Source organism: Pelecanus crispus, chromosome 5 (genome assembly GCF_030463565.1).
Source record: "Pelecanus crispus isolate bPelCri1 chromosome 5, bPelCri1.pri, whole genome shotgun sequence".
Taxonomy (NCBI): domain Eukaryota; kingdom Metazoa; phylum Chordata; class Aves; order Pelecaniformes; family Pelecanidae; genus Pelecanus; species Pelecanus crispus.
Genome location: NC_134647.1, coordinates 58,152,362 through 58,170,609, shown reverse-complemented (window position 1 = coordinate 58,170,609; position 18,248 = coordinate 58,152,362). Strand labels below are relative to the sequence as shown.

The following is an 18,248-nucleotide window of genomic DNA, read 5'->3' as shown; positions in this document are numbered from 1 at the left end:
ACTTACGGTGAATTTTGGACTAGGTGTTCATTTTATAGTATTTTTACACTTTGAATGAATACGCTAATAATGTTCACTTTTACACATAAAAGGATGTAGAAAGTCAGCATACTAACTTTTATTTATGGTTCTTTTTCAGAAGAGTCTTTGGGATACTATAAAAAAGAAAAACTCTTCAGAAACATCTGTTTCAATAAAAGTTAAAAAAAATGATATGAAGGTTAAAAATGTTAATAAAACCTTTCAAGTTTCCCAGAAGGTGGATAGAATTAGAAGCCCACTTCAGCCATGTGAAAATCAGAACACAGTGCAAAATAGCGTATCCCCAGGAAATGACTCTCTTGTTGGCTCAGAAAATAAATTGCTTCTATCTCCTATTGCACCAATGCTAGAGGAACACAGTAATACTGTTTGCACACCACTTTCAATGAGAAGATCTACTACATTCTCAGATATTGCTGCCACTATAAATGAGGAGTTACTGCCTGAAATAGACAGCTGTAATGTCAAGAAATTTGTTGATGAGCACAATGAATTAGAATCTGAAAGTGCATACAGTTCTACTGGAGTAGCACAACTGCCAGTTTCAAACAATGAAGTAATTCTTAACTGTACGCTCTCACCAGTTTGCACTCCAGAACACTTGGCATCTGTGCCTGTTTTAAGTACAAGGAGAATCTTAAGTCCAGATTCTTTTGTAAATGACAGTTATCCAGGGGATATAGATATAATAGAGCAGCCTGTTCCAATTCTGTCACCTGATCAATTTGTGAAAGACAGCTTGTCAGATAAGCAATCAAAGACTCCCAAACTTGAGGCAGCTTTAATATCGTCTACTACAGAGACTTATGTTGTGAAGAAATTCCTACCCTCAAAATGGAAAAGAAATGGAGACATAGGGACAAAAACACATGTTCATATAGAACAAAACTTAACTGAAGTCTTTGAGATGCGTAATGTAGAATCACAGGTACTTCATTATGATAAACCCAAAGAAAATCACTTCAGTTTTCCTTCTACAGAGGAATTTCGGACTCACAATTCTCGGAGAGACCAACCAAAAAAGTGTCCGGTTCTTTCTGCCACTGTCATCAAAAATAAGCCTGAAGCTGCTGAAGAAAAAAGAATGGAAACCCTCCAGCCAAAATCTAAAAAATGCCTTAATAAAGCAATAATGGAATGTGCTAATGCGATGCCTGTAGATACAAAAGTAGAAATATCTAAACATCTTCCAGTTATAGGTCCCATTTCAGCTGAAAATAAGTGTCACAGTGACCAAGTAAATTCATCTCCTACTGGGCCAACTTCTTTGGGTCGTAAGAGGAAAAGTGAGATATATGTAGAAAATAGTAGAGTTACAGCTCCAGAGTATGTGGAAGAAGTGGAAAGAAAAAGAACTCTTAGATCTAGTGTGGACAATAAAACGCATACTACTGTGAGACCATCAGTCTTCAAACCTGCAAACCGAGAGAGAGTAGGGCAGAGAAAGAAAGCTGGTGAGCAATATTTCCTTCATTTACCAATTTCTGAAAGATGCCTTTGATTATGAAATTTGTATAGCAAACTGAACTGTCTAGCAAGAGTCAGGCATATTTCATATCTCTGAAATGTGGGCCTTTGCAATTTGTCAGATATTATCTGTAAAAACGTGAAAACTAGGTCAGAGTTTTGGTTATGTAATTGGCTTCAAATTAACTTTATTCTTTTGTGAACATTGTTAATGACAGTAACAGGAAAAGTATCTAGCAGTTCTTGAGCAGAGCCCTTGTTATGTAATTCAAATTTACTAGAAACTTAATCACTGATTGTGATTTCTGTCATATATACACTTACCATTGTGAATATTTGACTCCACTGTTGTTGTCATGTGTTTTCAAATAGGTAGTTCCCAAGTCTCGGTCACGCTGCCAACTTTTTACTGTCTGAAATTAGCTTGTTTTCAGCCTTGTGTAGGTCTTTCTGCCTTTATAGGTTGCCAATACTTTGTTGCTTGAAGATCAGAAGAAGTTGACTTCTTGTATTTCAATGTGTTTTGGGTTTTCTAAATGTTCCATTCCCAGATATGCTCTGGAATATAAAAAGAATGAGAGGTTGTAACTGAAAGCAGCATTTAATTTGCAGAATCTTCATGCAGTCCCTGCAATATAACTTACAGGAAAAATTCGTCATGGCTTTCAGATCAAAATAACATCTCCAGTTCAAATGATCTGTTCTGTGATCTAGATTTGACTTGGGGCTTTCAGTAATGCACTTTGATTTCAGGCTTTTTAAGATAGTCTACATAAAAACATAACACACTAACAGTCTTAGTGTGCAGCAGGCAAAGCTGTTATCTGCCAGGTTATTTCTATTCATCCGTTAGAGTAAGGATAGATGGGCTGGACAAGGAAGTATTCTGTGAGCCCAAAATGTCTTTAGTGTCTCTTAATCCCGGTTGTAAAACACAAAAATGATGACAGCTTTGAGTTATGTTCTTGACAATTTTTCTTGGGAAATATAACCTGTTATTCTTTTAATTGCATAGGTGTTATCTCTAGACTTCACAAAGAAAAATCATATTTCACTACTAAATGTTAACTTTGAAATGCTCATCATTAATTTAGTCTATCTGAGATCCAACTTTATTAAAAATTATCAGAATGTATTTAAAATTTATTAGACGTGCATGAGAGACTGGAATGACTTCTTTGCTTCTCCAGAAGTGAATATTCTGTGAAAAACGCTACTTCAGCTAAACAGGATAGTGCAACTGATACTTTATGATCTCTTGTCTTTTTTGTTTCTGAAGTACCATCTTGTCAGGGGGTGTCCGGCAGCAACTATAGTCCATCTGTGACAGTATTTTTTTTTTTAATCCTTCGTTTGGTGTCAATGTAACAAAATGATTGCACTAAAAGTGTTTATTTTTACATGTTGAGAGTTCAGAAAGCCTAGATCTGCATTTTTTCCTTGTGTTTTGTTTAAGTCCTTCTACCACTATGTGGTGGATAATACTTAGTTTAGGCATGAAGGCACTAGCTAATAATGCAAGTCAGGCTGTTCTGAAATGAGTATCAATGTAGTATGCAATCTAACTGGGAAGAGGTGAGTCAAGCCCTAAAAAGTCATACCTCTTACCCCAGATACTTATAGAATACACACTTTCACGTGTTCTAATGAATGTTTTTACCAATTAGCTCAGTGTTTCTAGCCATATGATAATGAATTGCAAACAGTACACTTCCTTAGTGTGTGGAAGAACTGTGAAATACAATAGCACTTACTCTTAACTATTTTTCTCTTTTAATTATAGTGAAACTGGTTTGCTTAACTTTTTTGATCAATGGGAGATTATTGGTATTTTGTATGGGTTCATGAGGAATTGCTCTAGTTCCATGCTTTATAAGTGATACGAACCTTAATACATTAACTTTTGCTGACATATTTGTTGTTGATATTTCTGTGTTAATGCCTGTAGGTTCTTCACTTCAGAAAGCATCTAAAACTACCAACAGAATTAGTAAGCCTATCCCTGGATTGGCTCAGACTCACCTGACATTTGTGAAACCACTGAAAACAGGTAGGCAGACTTCTGGTATTTAGTAAAACAGCATACACTGAGCTGAATGTCACAATGGCTGTACTGGTAGTGATTGTTAAGACTCAAGTTGTTAGAGTTGGGTTGAAATAGAAGATAGTACCTGCAACGAATCAATATCTAGTAGAAAAATATATGTAACCTTTCATGTTCTATTTGGACTACTCTTAAGAGAATTGGTTGCAATGCATGGCCAGCTGAAGGTAAATGTTACTTTCCTCCAGTTTTGCCTGTTAAGTGTCAAAGCTACGTTACAGATATGTTCCCAGCTGACTTATCAGTGAAATTCCTTTTCCACATCTAATAATATTTTAATACTACAACAGAATACTGAAGAAAGAATTTCTTACCAAAAAATACTGATTTTGCAGAGCTAATAATACTAAGTTGATCTGATTAGAAAAATGCATCTATAAAATGGTTCTTCCTGGATGTAATCAAACTCAACTTGGTTTTGCCTGAAGATGTGCATTGCAAATGGCCTAAGTTCTAGAAATCTTGTCTTTGTTCTAGTGCTTTAATAACTTAACCTATGTTTTGTGGCTGAAATTTATTTAATGGTGGGTCATCTGCAAGTCAGTGAAGATTCTAACAATCTGTTTTTTTCTGCTGTAGTGCTAAAGGGAATGTCAAATGTTAATCCTTTCCAAAATGACATGTATATTGGTTATCAAACGTGTCAAGAACTGCAGAGACTTACCTCTTTTTTTTTTTTTTTTTTTTTTTTTTTTTTTTTTTTAAAAAGTCATCCCTAGGCACCCAATGCGTTTTGCTGCTAAAAACATGTTTTACGATGAACGTTGGAAGGAGAAGCAGCAACGAGGTTTCACCTGGTGGTTAAATTTTGTACTTACCCCTGATGACTTCACTGTAAAAACAAACACCTCACAAGGTAAGAGTACAGGAGTTTTCACTTTGTCTTTTAATGTTCTTAAACATTATATATAGTGTACTTTTATTAATATTAATGAATAGTAAGTAGTACTAGCTTAACGGTACTCCCAACTTGTCACTTTAGCTCGTGTAACATTAAACTCTTAGGTAAGAGTAGATTTCTGGGTTTTAATTTTTATGTATCACCTGTGTTTCCCTTTCCAGCCTTTGACTGAATACTGTGATAATCATAAGCCAAATATTTAGTAATGTGTTTCAGTGGTGGTTATGCTAGAAAATACAGAATATGGTAAACCAAAAGCAGTTGTCACAATGCTGTCCATCCCAGCAGAATTTTATAACCATGTAACCCTTTTCAGAGTCATTTTTCCCTTGCGGTAAGTGTGGATGGCACACTTGCTCATGCCAAGCACAGCATACACCTGAATGGGGAACAAGTTCTGCAGCAAGAAATACACACTGGAACATGTGGCTGCGGCACTCCTCAGTGGGTGTTGAGTGGGGAATACCTACCTGCTGAAAAACATTATAGCTGTCACTTTACTAAAATGGTGGTAATGTACTTTTTCCTCTAACTTCAATCCAAAGAATTGAGGATGGTACAATTGATCTTAAAACTGAATTCCTAGCACTGCTTGCTTATGAAATAAGCATTATTATATCAAATATTTTACTAATATACATGTAGTTGACAACATATGTTTAGTGCAACAGCTGATAAACTTCCTGAGGGATAAAATCAGTAGTCAGAAGGAAAATAACAAAATGTGAATTTAGAGAGGAAAAAAAAAAAATGAGGTGGGCAAAGCTACCTTTATTTGAGATGTAAATGCATACTTTTTGTGTGTGTTTAAATAGTAAATGCAGCTGCTCTTATCTTGGGAGAAGAGACCCATCATAAAACCAGTGTTCCTAAAGCACCAACAAAAGAAGAAGCATCTCTAAAAGCTTATACGGCTCATCGTAAGCTGAATAAGTTACGACGTAGTGCTTGCCATTTGTTTACATCTGAAACAATGGTTAAAGCTATTAAGAAACTGGAAGTTGAGATTGAAACTAGACGTTTGCTAGTTCGTAGAGACAAACACCTCTGGAAAGATGTAGGTAAGCATGCTAAAATTTTACATCCTCTCTTTTCTAGTAAGTAGAAAAAGTATTATTAACACACTACGTTGATTTAATCTCAAATCAGTTGATAGAAATTTTTGCTATAATATGAAGCGTTTGGTGGGTGTAATATTACAAGATGCTCTCTTGCAGGAGAGAGGCAGAAAGTTCTTAACTGGCTTTTATCTTACAACCCTCTGTGGCTGCGTATAGGTCTGGAGGTAAGTGCAGAATTTATGGTCTATAATCAAAGGTTAAAGGACATCTAGGAATTTTTTTAGTAAGGGATGTTTCAATTTTCTTTGTATTTTCTGTTTTACTAATTCAGGTAGGTTCAATTCAGTTATACCATGTTTACATCTCTTTTAAATTATTACAATAGACTTGCTTTAAAAAAGTGCTTACCTTATTAAAAAGGAAAATATTTAATCAAGGAATGTGGAAGTTAACTCCCTGACCAATAACACAAAAGCAGTTTCCTATCAGTTTCACTCTACTAAACTGGAGAAAAATGCGGTTGTCTTAAAGAAGTTCCTGATTGATTCCTCAGATGCAGATGATCATACATGTTTTGAAATGAGGCTGGATCTTCTGAAATTTTCTTTGGTTTTATCCTTCAGTGACTGATTTGAAAAAATGATTTTTTTGTTTGGTTTTTTTTTTTTGTTAGAGACTACTTGCCTTCTACTATTTCAGACTTTCAGTAATTGTATGTTATTGAAAAAGTCTTATAGTATTTAACGTAATTTTTAATGGTTCTGCTTTTTTCCCCTCCTTTCGTATTAGACTGTTTATGGAGAACTGATAACTTTGGAAAGTAATAGTGATGTTATGGGTTTAGCAATATTTATCCTTAATCGCTTGCTTTGGAACCCTGACATTGCAGCTGAATACAGACATCCCACTGTGCCTCACCTTTACCGAGAAGGTAACTGCTACTTCCAAAAATAGGTTGTTTTTAGCACCTAATTTTTGAACTATGACTTAATGGGTTCTATTTTCTAGGTCATGAAGAAGCTCTGTCAAAATTCACACTGAAAAAATTGCTGTTATTAGTTTGCTTTCTGGATTGTGCTAAACAGTCCAGAATAATTGACCATGACCCTTGCCTCTTTTGTAAGGATGCAGAGTTCAAGGTGAGAGCGCTGTGATTTGATGTCTCCCTCCAATATTGTCCTAATACTCAATGTAGAAATTTGTTTTGTTTTTTAATCTATGTACTTTTCTTTAACAAGTCTTGACTGTTCAGCCTTTTGCATGAACGTTCTCAACACATTATCTCACACACATTATCTCACAGTCATGTAAAGGAATTACCCAGAAAATTTTGAGGTGTTGGTCCTGTAGGAAGGACTACGTTATCCTGTGTTATCTAGCTTCCCTCTCTAAAGTTAAGCTTCTACGTTATTTTTAAATATCACTCTAGCATACTGCAGCTGATCTTAAACTGCAAGTCAGTTTGGTCTTTTCTGTTTGTTTTTTCTGTTATTTTGCTGTGATAAGAAAGACTATGCAACATCTGTCACACAAAGGCTTTGATTAACAAATACGTTATGTTCAAATAAAAACATTTTTCTTGGGTTTGTGCTGTGTAGACAGACAGACCGAGGAAAAAGTATTCCTGAATTTGGTGGTGCTTTCAGTGACGTGGTAGCCAGGTACGATGAAAATTAAAGCTGTGTGAACTGGCTAAAAATAAATTAAAAAAAAAAAAATTTTTAAGTATTAGGCAAGTAAATAGTAAATATGGAATGCAATTTGGGGGACAAGGGATGAAAATTGTATTCTGCTTGACAATATTGCAATGTTAAGATTTTTTTTTTTTTTTCTGTTTTGGTTTTTGGTGGTATGTGGTTTTTTGTTTTTGTTTTGTAGGCTAGCAAAGACCTTCTGCTTGCATTTTCTCGGGACTTCCTGAGTGGTGAAGGTGACCTTTCCCGCCATCTTGGTTTCTTAGGACTACCTGTCAGTCATATTCAAACTCCACTTGATGAATTTGATTTTGCTGTAACAAATCTGGCTGTGGACTTACAATGTGGCATTCGTCTTGTGTGCGTTGATACAGAATTATTTTGAATTATTTATTTTCTTTTATATACTACTGTAATAAGAGCTCAGCTAACACATTAAACTGAAATTCCTTTTGTTAGGAGAACAATGGAACTTCTCACCAAAAACTGGAATCTTTCAAAACAACTGAGAGTTCCTGCAATAAGTCGTCTACAGAAGATGCATAATGTTGACATTGTTCTTAATGTCCTTAAAGAGCGAGGAATTCACTTGACAGATGAAAGTGGTAAGGCCTAGAAATCAGGGTTATTCTAAGTGCATTGGAGGACTAGCGCACACTTTAATTCCTTGTTTTTTTTGATAGGTGCTTCAATTGACTCCAGGGATATTGTGGATAGACACAGAGAACGAACATTAGCACTCCTGTGGAAAATTGTCTTTGCCTTCCAGGTATTATTCAATTACTTATTTTGTTTGCTTGTTACTAGTTACAAATGTGTGATAATGAAAACACCAGTCTTTCAGGAATATTTGTTGTCTGTGAAAGCCTCTACTAATCAGATTTTAAACTGTGAAATGATCTGCTTTGTACTTCAAAGTGCCATGCAAACTTTACCTAAATCTGCTAACTCTTCCCTAAGAATACAGTTTAGATAACATTTTATCTGACCTTTTTTCTTATATACATTCATATAAGTTTTTGGAAAAAACTTAACTTTTGAGTTTATGCTCTATGCCAACAGAATTGATGATTAAAAGTAAAATAATGTTGGTCTCAAAATGCTGGTAAGCTCTTACTAACTGAAAAGGACATTTTGAGGTTACACTGATAGACAATTATAGAGGAAGCTCTGAAGCTATAGGTCGTCTACTTTTTTCCATTTGCCTGAAATGGTCAATTTGAAGAAACATTCTTGAAATAAGAATGATGATTTCTTAAGCATTACTGCAATGTCATTTCAAAGCCACTGGAAAAAATTGGTAGAGGGAGCAAAAATAGTTTTCTTAAGACTGTTTTAAGAGTTCAATTGAGTCAGATTGTCTTTTGAAAATAAGTATCTAGCAGACAAATCCAGTTGGAAGGAACATAAACTATGAAAAGTAAAATAAGATGCAAGTTGAGGTGGAATTTCACCAAAGCAAGAATTTCAAAGACTATAGCCACAGAACTATCAGAGAGCCAGAAGAACATAATAAAAATTAACTGTGACTGTTTTCTTACTTAACAACTGTTACAGTATCAAGTAGTTACCTTCCTCCATTTAGTTCTCCTGTATGCATGTGTCACGGTTTTATTGCTTTTGATTAAAGAAATAACTTCAGTGAGTGGTGGCTTTATCCAAGCAGTGTGGATATGCCGCTGCTTCTCCAAATCTTCTCACACCATCACACCACCAGCTCAAGTCCTCTCAGTCCCTTAGATGAGGAGGAGTGGTGCATGGACTCAGTAGAAATGCAGGCGAGACCCTGAAGTTGTTTCCTCTGAAAGTATGGTGACCTTACACATGCTGTTTTGGGGAGTTTTCCTGTTTCCCCCAACTATTACCTAATGAAGTAACTGTTTTACACAGAACAGTGGGATTGTGGGTTTAGGTTCTTTATCTGAAGCAGTTGGTGGCAAGAATCCACTACTGATTCAGTGTGGGCGGGTACTGATGATAAGTAGTGAGAGTAGTTTCTCTTTTACAATGCCATATCTAAAGCCTCTGCATCCAGCTGTTATAATGTGTGACATGTCAGACTGTTGGTGACATAAATCATAGAATCATAGAATGCTTTGGGTTGGAAGGGACCTTGAGAGATCATCTAGCCCAGTCCCTCTGCAGTGAGCAGGGATTGAACCCGTGACCTTGGCATTATTAGCACCATGCTCTAAATAGAATAGAACCTTTTTTTTTTTTTCTCTTCCTAATAGGTGGATGTTTTTCTTAATGTGGAACAGTTAAAAGAAGAAATTCAGTTTTTAAAGAATGCACAGAAAAAAAACCCACAATTGGGTGCTTTCAAGACTTTTCCCAATTCTTGTAGAGTACAAGAAGATAATAGTAGTAACTCCTCACCTGAAAGTTACAGTGAAAATGTGAAGCTGTTGATGACATGGATTAATGCTGTTTGTGGATTTTACAATATCAAGGTAAATAGTTTTGTGTACATTTCAGCAAATACATCCTTTGCTGTTATAAGAATGCTTATTCTTTATAGAGCAGAATTCTTCAAATTATCAAACATGTAGCAGCAGCCAATGGTAGTTAGATTTTAAATATCCTGGACTTTGTTTAATCTGATCTGAATTAACATCTTTCTGTGGGTTTAGCTGCAGCTCTCCTTTTAAACAGATTTGAGCAAAAGGATCTCCCCTTCCAGTTAGTCTTATGCATAAAAATGCCTTTTAAAAATAAAACATTTTTGCTGGAATATGGGGTTGTTTGAGGTTTCTTTATAATGATCATTCATCCTGAAAGTATTTGTGCATAAAATTTTCATCATTTATAGGAACCGTGAGAATTAAACTAATGTTTGGGGTAAGGGGGGATTCCTCTCCTCAAAGGGATGTTTGTTTAGAAGGGTCATGTTGGTTGTTCCTTCTGAGAAGAGAAGCCCTGTTCAGAGACTTGTATCTGGTCAGAATACAGTCACACCTGCTATTTTTTCTGAAGGGCAAGACAGAGCACTTAAGGCTGAGACAAATTCAGAGCTTATTTCTGCACTCAGTACCTAGTATAAAGATATCTATAGATGTTTCTTGGGAATTCTTCTGCAGAAAGATTGCTTTCTTCCTGGTTTCTTAAATGTTTCACTTGGAGATTCACTGCATAGTGATTCACACATCTTTGTTTCTGGTTTCTCACAGCAGTATGTCACTGTACAGTGAATGTTCAAAGGAAGCACTAGTTTCATAAAATTTTTTTGTTTAAAAAAATTTGCACTTGGTCACTCTCAAAGATACAAGATAACAAATTCTATATCCAGTTTATACTAATTAATTGGTGACAAAAATTCAGGGAACTTGTATCTTACTGTATTTTCTTTAACAGGTGGAAAATTTCACAGTGTGTTTCTCAGATGGTAGAGTATTATGTCATTTGATTCATCATTATCAGCCATGTTATGTACCTTTGGAAGCTGTGTGCCAGCGTACAACTCAAACAGTAGAATGCTCAAGAACTCATACAGTGGGACTAAACTCTTCATCGTCTTCAGAGTCTGATACTTCTCTAAATGTTATGGAAGGAACGTCTGACCAAAGTGAGTTATCTGATGCACAGAAACTCATATTAAATCTATTTTTTAGGCACAATTTGATTTGACAAGCATTTTCTCTTTGCAAAGCTGTAACTGCCTCAGTCCTATACAAGGAACTCTTGGACAATGAAAGGAAAAACTTCCAGCTGATCAATGCTGCAGTTTCTGACCTAGGTGGAATACCAGCAATGATTCATCACTCAGACATGTCAAATACAATTCCTGATGAGAAGGTAAGATGCCTTTGGAGTCGATGTAAACATGTTCTGCTCTTGTGTCCTGGTCTTCCATATAGCCCTTAACTTGCTGTGTTCTTTGTTCATATAGGTCGTTATTACCTACGTATCATTTCTGTGTTCGCGGCTTCTAGATCTTCGGCAAGAAACTCGAGCTGCTCGATTAATTCAGTCTGCTTGGAGGAATTACAGGCTGAAAAGGGAACTGAAACTTTCTCAGGTACTCTTTGCCTGCACAATATTCATAGTTTCTACTTTGAGAAATACTAAATAAAGAATATAAATTCACTGTTTGGAGTATACAGGTTTATTAGAATAATATTGGCATTTAAATTAATGACTACTTTTTTTATTATCAAAATATACATCCTTCTTTGCATAATCTACTAAAACTCACTTTCGTTTAAGACTCTTCCAAAATAGTTACATTTATTTAAAGGCTACTGTTCTTCCTTTTGTGTTCTGATTAGAGCAGGTCACCCCTTAAGCCCTTTTCCCAATATTTCAAATATAAAATAGTCCTACTGCTTCCTTAAAACAAAAAAGGAGTAGTTAATTTTTAATTTCTGTTAATGTCTACAAGATGAAAAAGAGTAATTAAACGAAGGCATGGATTTAATATTTTTTGTTCGGGAGCTAAACTTTACCAGTGTTTTGAGTTGAGTTGCATGTGTGCTGATAATTTGTTTCTTGCTTTTCTGGTAGTTATACCAGATCTTATGATGGTTTTAGAACTATGATAATGATAAGGTTGATAATTGCCACCACTGTGTCCGACTGAGATACATATTATTTGATGTTGGAACAGTGTTCAACTGAAATACTCTAAGAATCTCTGGTGTAGAAGGGGGCAGAGGTTATATTTATATAGTTTTTTTCACCAACAAGCCTAGTTTTTATGAGATTGCTTTAGATAGTTATTTTAATACAGCAAAAATTTGAGTGAAAATTCTAATCCTAACTGTTCAGTGGAAATTCACTCTTTGTAGGAGAGAGACAGAGCTGCTCGGATAATTCAAAAATCTGCAATAAACTTCTTGTCTCGTCGATGCATCCTGAGGAAAACAAATGCAGCAGTTTTCATCCAGAAGCACTGGAGAAGATACTTAGCCAGGATGATCTTTTTAAATCTGAAAAAGACAAAACTGGAGGAAGCCAGAAATAAATCTGCCACAGTCATTCAGGTAATATGATCTAAAATGAGATTACAGAGCAAGCAAACCCTCTGAAACCTGTAAGAAAAAGGCCTGCTCAAGGACATTTGTTCTGCTTGCAGCAACTGATGTCTTCATGAAAATGTAATACTCCCCCCCGCCCCCTTTTGAGATATTTTCGTAACTTTCTCTCTTCAGAGAGAAATGATGATGTGCTATTAAATTGACAATTAGTGAATATTTTGGTATACCATAAACATTAGAACACTGGACCTTAAACCAGTGAACATAAGGACTGATCAGATTGTGTTGGCTTGCCTCTTTGCAGCTGCTGGACATTACTGAATAAGCTTTAAAAAAAAATGAAAATTACTCTTCTCTAGTGTCATGACACCTGCAGTGGGCATGTTCAGAATGGCAGACGTTAGTTACCAATTGATAGTTGGGCAGTTAATTCAGTTTCTCAAGATGCTTTCCCGAGTATTACTTAAAGCTAAATATTACATTCTTAAGACTTTTTTTGGAATGGAGATTAAAGAATCACTGATTGATTTATCAGACAGTTTAAAAGGGAATCTTTTGTTGCCAGGGCAAATCTAGCTTTTTCCCAGAATTTGAAATGCTTAAAAAAGCAATGATTCAAGCATTTGGCTGTTGGGGTTTTTGGGGGGTTTGTTTTGGTTTTTGGGGTTTTTTTGTGTGGTAGATATCTGGGTTTATCTTCCTAGGGATTAAGTAGGAATAAAGAAATCTTAAAAAGTGTGAGGTCTGTAGTTCTCGAATTTAGGCTTAACTCGAGATACCATGCAGAAAATACTAAACTTTCTGATTTTTCCTGCAGGCTTATTGGAGAAGATACTCTGCTAGGAAAAGATATTTACACCTAAGATACTGTGTTATCTTTGTACAAGCAAGGATAAGGATGGTGAAGTCAGTTGCCGCATATAAGCGAATTATTTGGGCTACTGTTACAATTCAGAGTCATCTGCGTGCATCTAAGTTGGCAAAAAAAGATCGGCAAAGATATGAAATCTTAAAGTCTTCAGCACTTACTATTCAGTCTGCATTCAGAAGATGGAGAAAATGTAAAATTCAACAGAAAACTAAAGCAACTTTAGTGCTTCAGACTTACTTCCGAAAATGGCAATCTTCAAAACTGGCTAAAAGAAAGAGGGCTGCCCTTATCATACAGTCTTGGTATAGGATGCACAGAGATCTGAAGCATTATCTACGTATTAAGCAAAGTGTTATCAAGATTCAAGCTTGGTACAGGTGTCAGCTGGCTAGGTGTATTTACCAGGAACACAGAGCAAAAATAGTGACAATTCAGCAGTATTACAGAGCTTATAAACTAGGAAAAATGGAGAGAGAGTACTATTTGCAAAAGCGTGCAGCAGTGATAGTTCTCCAAGCTGCTTTTAGAGGCATGAAGGCACGTAAACTATACAGGCAAATGAAAGCAGTTTATGTTATTCAGTCACTGTGGAGAATGAAAAAAGAGAAACTAAGATTTCTGCAATTAAAAAAATCTGTTACTACATTGCAGTCGCATGTGAGAAAATACCAACAAGTAAAAAGATACAAAGAGATTAAAAATGCTGCTTCTGTAATTCAAGCTTGGTATAGGGCGCATGTCACTTCTAGAAAAGCAGTTGCTTCTTTCCAGAGGATGCGTCTGGCTGCTGTTGTCCTACAGTCTGCCTACAGAGGAATGGAAGCTAGGAAAGAGGCTCGCATATTGAGATCTGTGATAAAAATTCAGTCAAGTTACCGTGCTTATATTGTCCGGAAGAGGTTTAAAAACTTGAAAAATGCAGCAGTGAAGATTCAAGCTTTTGTAAAGATGAAGCAAGCACACAAGCATTACTGTGCATTAAGGGAGGCAACACTTCATGTCCAGCGAAGGTATCGGTCTCGTAGATGTGCTCTTCAACTTAAAGAAGACTATAGGAAATTGAAGGGAGCCTGCATAAGAATTCAAGCTGTAGTTCGAGGCTATCTTGTCAGGAAACAAATACAAAGGTGGAGGGAGACTGCAGTATTTCTCCAGGCACGCTACAGAATGAGAAGGGACAGGCAACGTTATTTATGCATCTATAGGGCTGCTGTTGTCATTCAAAAACATTATCGTGCATATGAAAGGCAACTGTGTCAGAGGCAGGAGTTCTTACAAGTTAAAAAAGCAGCTGTGTGCTTACAGGCAGCCTACAGGGGTTATAAGGCACGCAAAAAGCTTAAACTTGAATATAGAGCTGCTATTAAAATTCAGACTGCTTTTAGAGCTCACGCTGCAAGAATGAAATATAAGGCAATGGTTCAGGCCTCCATTATGATTCAGAGGTGGTATAGAACTTGGAAGACTGGTAACAGGCAAAGACTGAACTTGTTAATGACAAGAGCAGCAGTGCTTTCTTTACAAGCAGCTTTTCGTGGCTGGAAGGTACGAAAGCAGATTCGAAGACAGTGTGTTGCTGCTACTAAGATACAGGCTGCCTTCAGAAAATTCATGGCTCTGAAAAAATTCAGACTTCTGAACCATGCTGTGCTAACTATCCAAAAGCATTACAGAGCCAGTGTTATAGGCCAGAAACAACGGCAAGAATATGTTCAGCTGCGTAACTCTGTAGTGCATCTTCAGGCAATATGGAGGGGGAAAACTGTGAGAAAAACAATTCAGAAGAAACACAATTTTGCAACAATTATTCAGTCCTATTACAGAATGCATGTAAATCAACTAAAATATAAGAAACTAAGACAAGCCACTCTAGTGATTCAGAAATACTTCAGAGCTTACTGTATGAAAAAAAAACAACGTGCAATTTATCTAAAAACAAAGGCAGCTGCGTTAGTCTTGCAGTCTGCTTACCGCGGGATGACTGTGAGGAAACAATTAAGCAAACTAAACAAAGCTGCTACAACTATACAAGCTGCCTTCAAATCTTACCTGATGAAAAAGGACTATGAAAGACTTAGATCTGCAGCTATAGTAGTTCAAAGGCATTATCATGCAATTATTCATGCTAAATGTCAGAGGCAGAAATATTTGTCCTTAAAAAAAGCCACAGTCAAAATGCAAGCAATTTATAGAGGTGTAAGAGTTAGACGACAGATTCACTGTATGCATCAAGCAGCTATTTGTATCCAAGCCACGTTTAAGATGCATCGCATGAACATAAAATATCGGGCAATGAGAATGGCAGCAATTATAATTCAAAGACAATATAGAGGATTTTGTTTGGGCAAAGTACAACATAAAAAGTACTTGGAGCTAAAGAAGTCTATCATTATCCTTCAGGCTGCCTATAGAGGCATGAAGGTCCGGCAAGACTTAAAAACTATGCATCAGTCAGCAGCAATAATACAGTCTTATTATCGAATGCACAAACAACAGAGAGATTTCAGAAAATTGTTGTTGGCAACTAGGCGGATTCAGCAGTGGTTCCGTGCTTGTAAGGAGCGAGATACACAAGTTCACAACTATATGATTATGAGAAGTGCTACACTTCATATCCAGGCTGCATTCCGTGGTATGAAAACAAGAAGACTTACAAGAACTATGAGTGAATCAGCTGAGCTTATTCAAAGACAATTTAGAACTTTTCTCAAAAGAAAACATTTTCTTTCCATTAAGGCAGCTGCTGTTGTAATTCAGAGAAAATACAGAGCAACAAAACTAGCAAAAATTCAACGTCAAAAGTATCTCTCTTTCCTTAATGCTGCTGTTATCATACAGTCTGTCTATAGAGGCTTTGTAGTAAGAAAAAAAATGAAGCAGATGCATCAAGCTGCTACAGTTATTCAGGCAATGTTAAGAATGCGTAAAATTTACATTTCTTACCAAGCTGTCAGGCTTGCTTCGGTAATCATACAGCAACATTACCGTGCTTACAGGGAAGGGAAGCGTGTGAGAGAAATATACTTAAAACTGTACAATTCAGTTTTAATTCTTCAGGCTGCCTATAGAGGAATGAAAACAAGATGCTTCTTAAAGAAAAGACATGAGGCAGCACTTACAATACAGAGAAACTACCGAATGTATAGGCAGTACTGCCATTACAGAAAAGTTCAGTGGGCAACCCAGCTAATACAGAAGAGGTACAGAGCCAATAACCTAAAGAAAATTGCAGTACAGCGTTACTCTTCGTTAAAGAAAGCAGCAATTTGTATTCAGAAGGCTTTTCGAGACATGCGAGAAAAAAAACAACATCGAGAAATGCACTGTGCTGCTATTGTTGTTCAGAAAAATTTTAAAGCTTTCAGAGAACGTCAAAGATATCTCTCTCTTAAGGCAGCTACTCTTGTCTTTCAGAGAAGATACAGAACTCTGATTCTGTCAAGACAGCATGCTTTGGAGTATTGTTCTCTTCGCAGAGCAACTGTTTGTATACAGGCTGTGTACAGAGGTATCAGAGTGCGGAAGAGTATTGAGCGTATGCATTTAGCTGCTAGTATAATACAGTCAGCCTACAAAATGCACAGGAATAGAAGGTCCTACCAAAATATGAGAATTGGAGCTATTGTTATACAGAACTACTATCGATCCTACATTAAAGGAAAGAATCAACGAAAGAAATATCTGACAATGAAGAATTCTGCTCTTGTTATTCAAGCATCATATAGAGGCATGAAGGAACGACAGAAACTGAAAATCATGCATGTTTCAGCAATTGTAATACAGTCTAGTTATCGCATGTACATACAACATAGATATTACAAACAGTTGTGCTGGGCTGTCAGAGTCATACAGCAAAGGTTCAGAGCCAAAATGGCAAAAGAAGCTGACATGGAAAACTATGCAAAAATAAAAAAGGCTGTCATTTGCCTTCAATCCTCTTTCCGTGCTAAAAAAGCTAGGCAGTTGTATAAAACCAATGTTGCTGCTCGGTGCATACAGTCATTCTTAAAAATGCACATAGAGAGGAGGCGTTTTCTTGAAAAGAAAGCAGCAGCAATAATGATCCAGTCTATGTTCCGATGCCAAAGAACAAGGAGTCGCTATAAATTGATTCGGAGTTCAGCAGTTGCTATTCAGAGGTGGTACAGAGTATGTCACAGGGCTCGTTTACAGAAAGCAGAGTATTCTGCTCAAAGACAAGCAGTAGTAATCATTCAGTCTGCCTTCCGTGGTATGAAAGCAAGAAAAATAGCAAGACACATACGAGCGGCAAGAAAGATTCAGTCTTTTCTTCGGATGGCTGTGCAGCGTAGAAAATTTATTCAAATTAGAACAGCAGCTGTTACATTACGAGCCTATTACTTAATGTATAAAGCTAAATCACAGTATGCAGGCTATAAAAAAGCGGCAGTTGTCTTACAGCGATGCTACCGATCCCACTTGACTGTGAAATACCAAAGAACGATTTACTTGCAAACCCGGAGGAGCATTATCATTGTGCAGGCTAGAGTCAGAGGATTCATTGAAAAGAGGAGGTTTCACAAAATTAAGGAAAGCACAATAAAAATTCAGGTACTTTTGAATAGTGGGTTTTGGGTGTGGGGTTCTATTTCTTTTGTGGGTTTTTTAAGATTACTGCTCTTGCAAACAACAGTTTAAAACTATTTGTTAAAGTAGAATCAACTTCTGAAGTGTACTGCATGGCAGGTGTACAAAGGTTACTACCACAGTGCACAGAAATGAGTCTCAGTTCAGCTCTGTTTTGTGATTCCTTGCTGAGGTACTTGTCTTAAAAAGTAACATTCTCTTGTTCTTGTTTATCCCCTAGAATTTTACTACTTCAAATGAGTTCTGATACTTGCGTGTGTTTCTATGGTTCTTTTAAGAATATTTTTGTCCTAACTGGCTTTCACCGATATAAATATTAGTAGCTTAATGAATGTTTTCTTTGGAATGTGAATGAAAGCTGTCTTGATGTGTTGAAATGAGCGAGCACTGGTCTGGGGTATGAAGTGAAGTAAATGGCAAAAAAGGCACGACTGCTGCATTCTTTAAGACTCGTATTTAGCAAGGTGTGAGTAAATCAGTCATGTTGCTTCTTTTAGATTTATTAGGTGGCCCTAGTCTAATTT

At 36.4% G+C, this 18,248-nt stretch overlaps 1 protein-coding gene across 1 annotated transcript in view; it reads left to right on the top strand.

Moving 5' to 3' along the window:
* ASPM (assembly factor for spindle microtubules) overlaps positions 1-18,248 on the top strand; it is a 30,951-nt gene that overhangs the window by 2,426 nt on the left and 10,277 nt on the right. The window contains exons 3-18 of the mRNA XM_075710020.1: positions 140-1,496; positions 3,458-3,559; positions 4,323-4,469; positions 5,330-5,575; positions 5,732-5,799; positions 6,365-6,506; positions 6,584-6,714; positions 7,454-7,629; positions 7,729-7,874; positions 7,953-8,038; positions 9,504-9,722; positions 10,624-10,834; positions 10,919-11,064; positions 11,159-11,287; positions 12,057-12,251; positions 13,063-17,688. Of these exons, the coding sequence (XP_075566135.1) occupies positions 140-1,496; positions 3,458-3,559; positions 4,323-4,469; positions 5,330-5,575; positions 5,732-5,799; positions 6,365-6,506; positions 6,584-6,714; positions 7,454-7,629; positions 7,729-7,874; positions 7,953-8,038; positions 9,504-9,722; positions 10,624-10,834; positions 10,919-11,064; positions 11,159-11,287; positions 12,057-12,251; positions 13,063-17,688 (8,127 nt within the window). The remainder of the gene's footprint in view (positions 1-139; positions 1,497-3,457; positions 3,560-4,322; positions 4,470-5,329; positions 5,576-5,731; positions 5,800-6,364; positions 6,507-6,583; positions 6,715-7,453; positions 7,630-7,728; positions 7,875-7,952; positions 8,039-9,503; positions 9,723-10,623; positions 10,835-10,918; positions 11,065-11,158; positions 11,288-12,056; positions 12,252-13,062; positions 17,689-18,248) is intronic.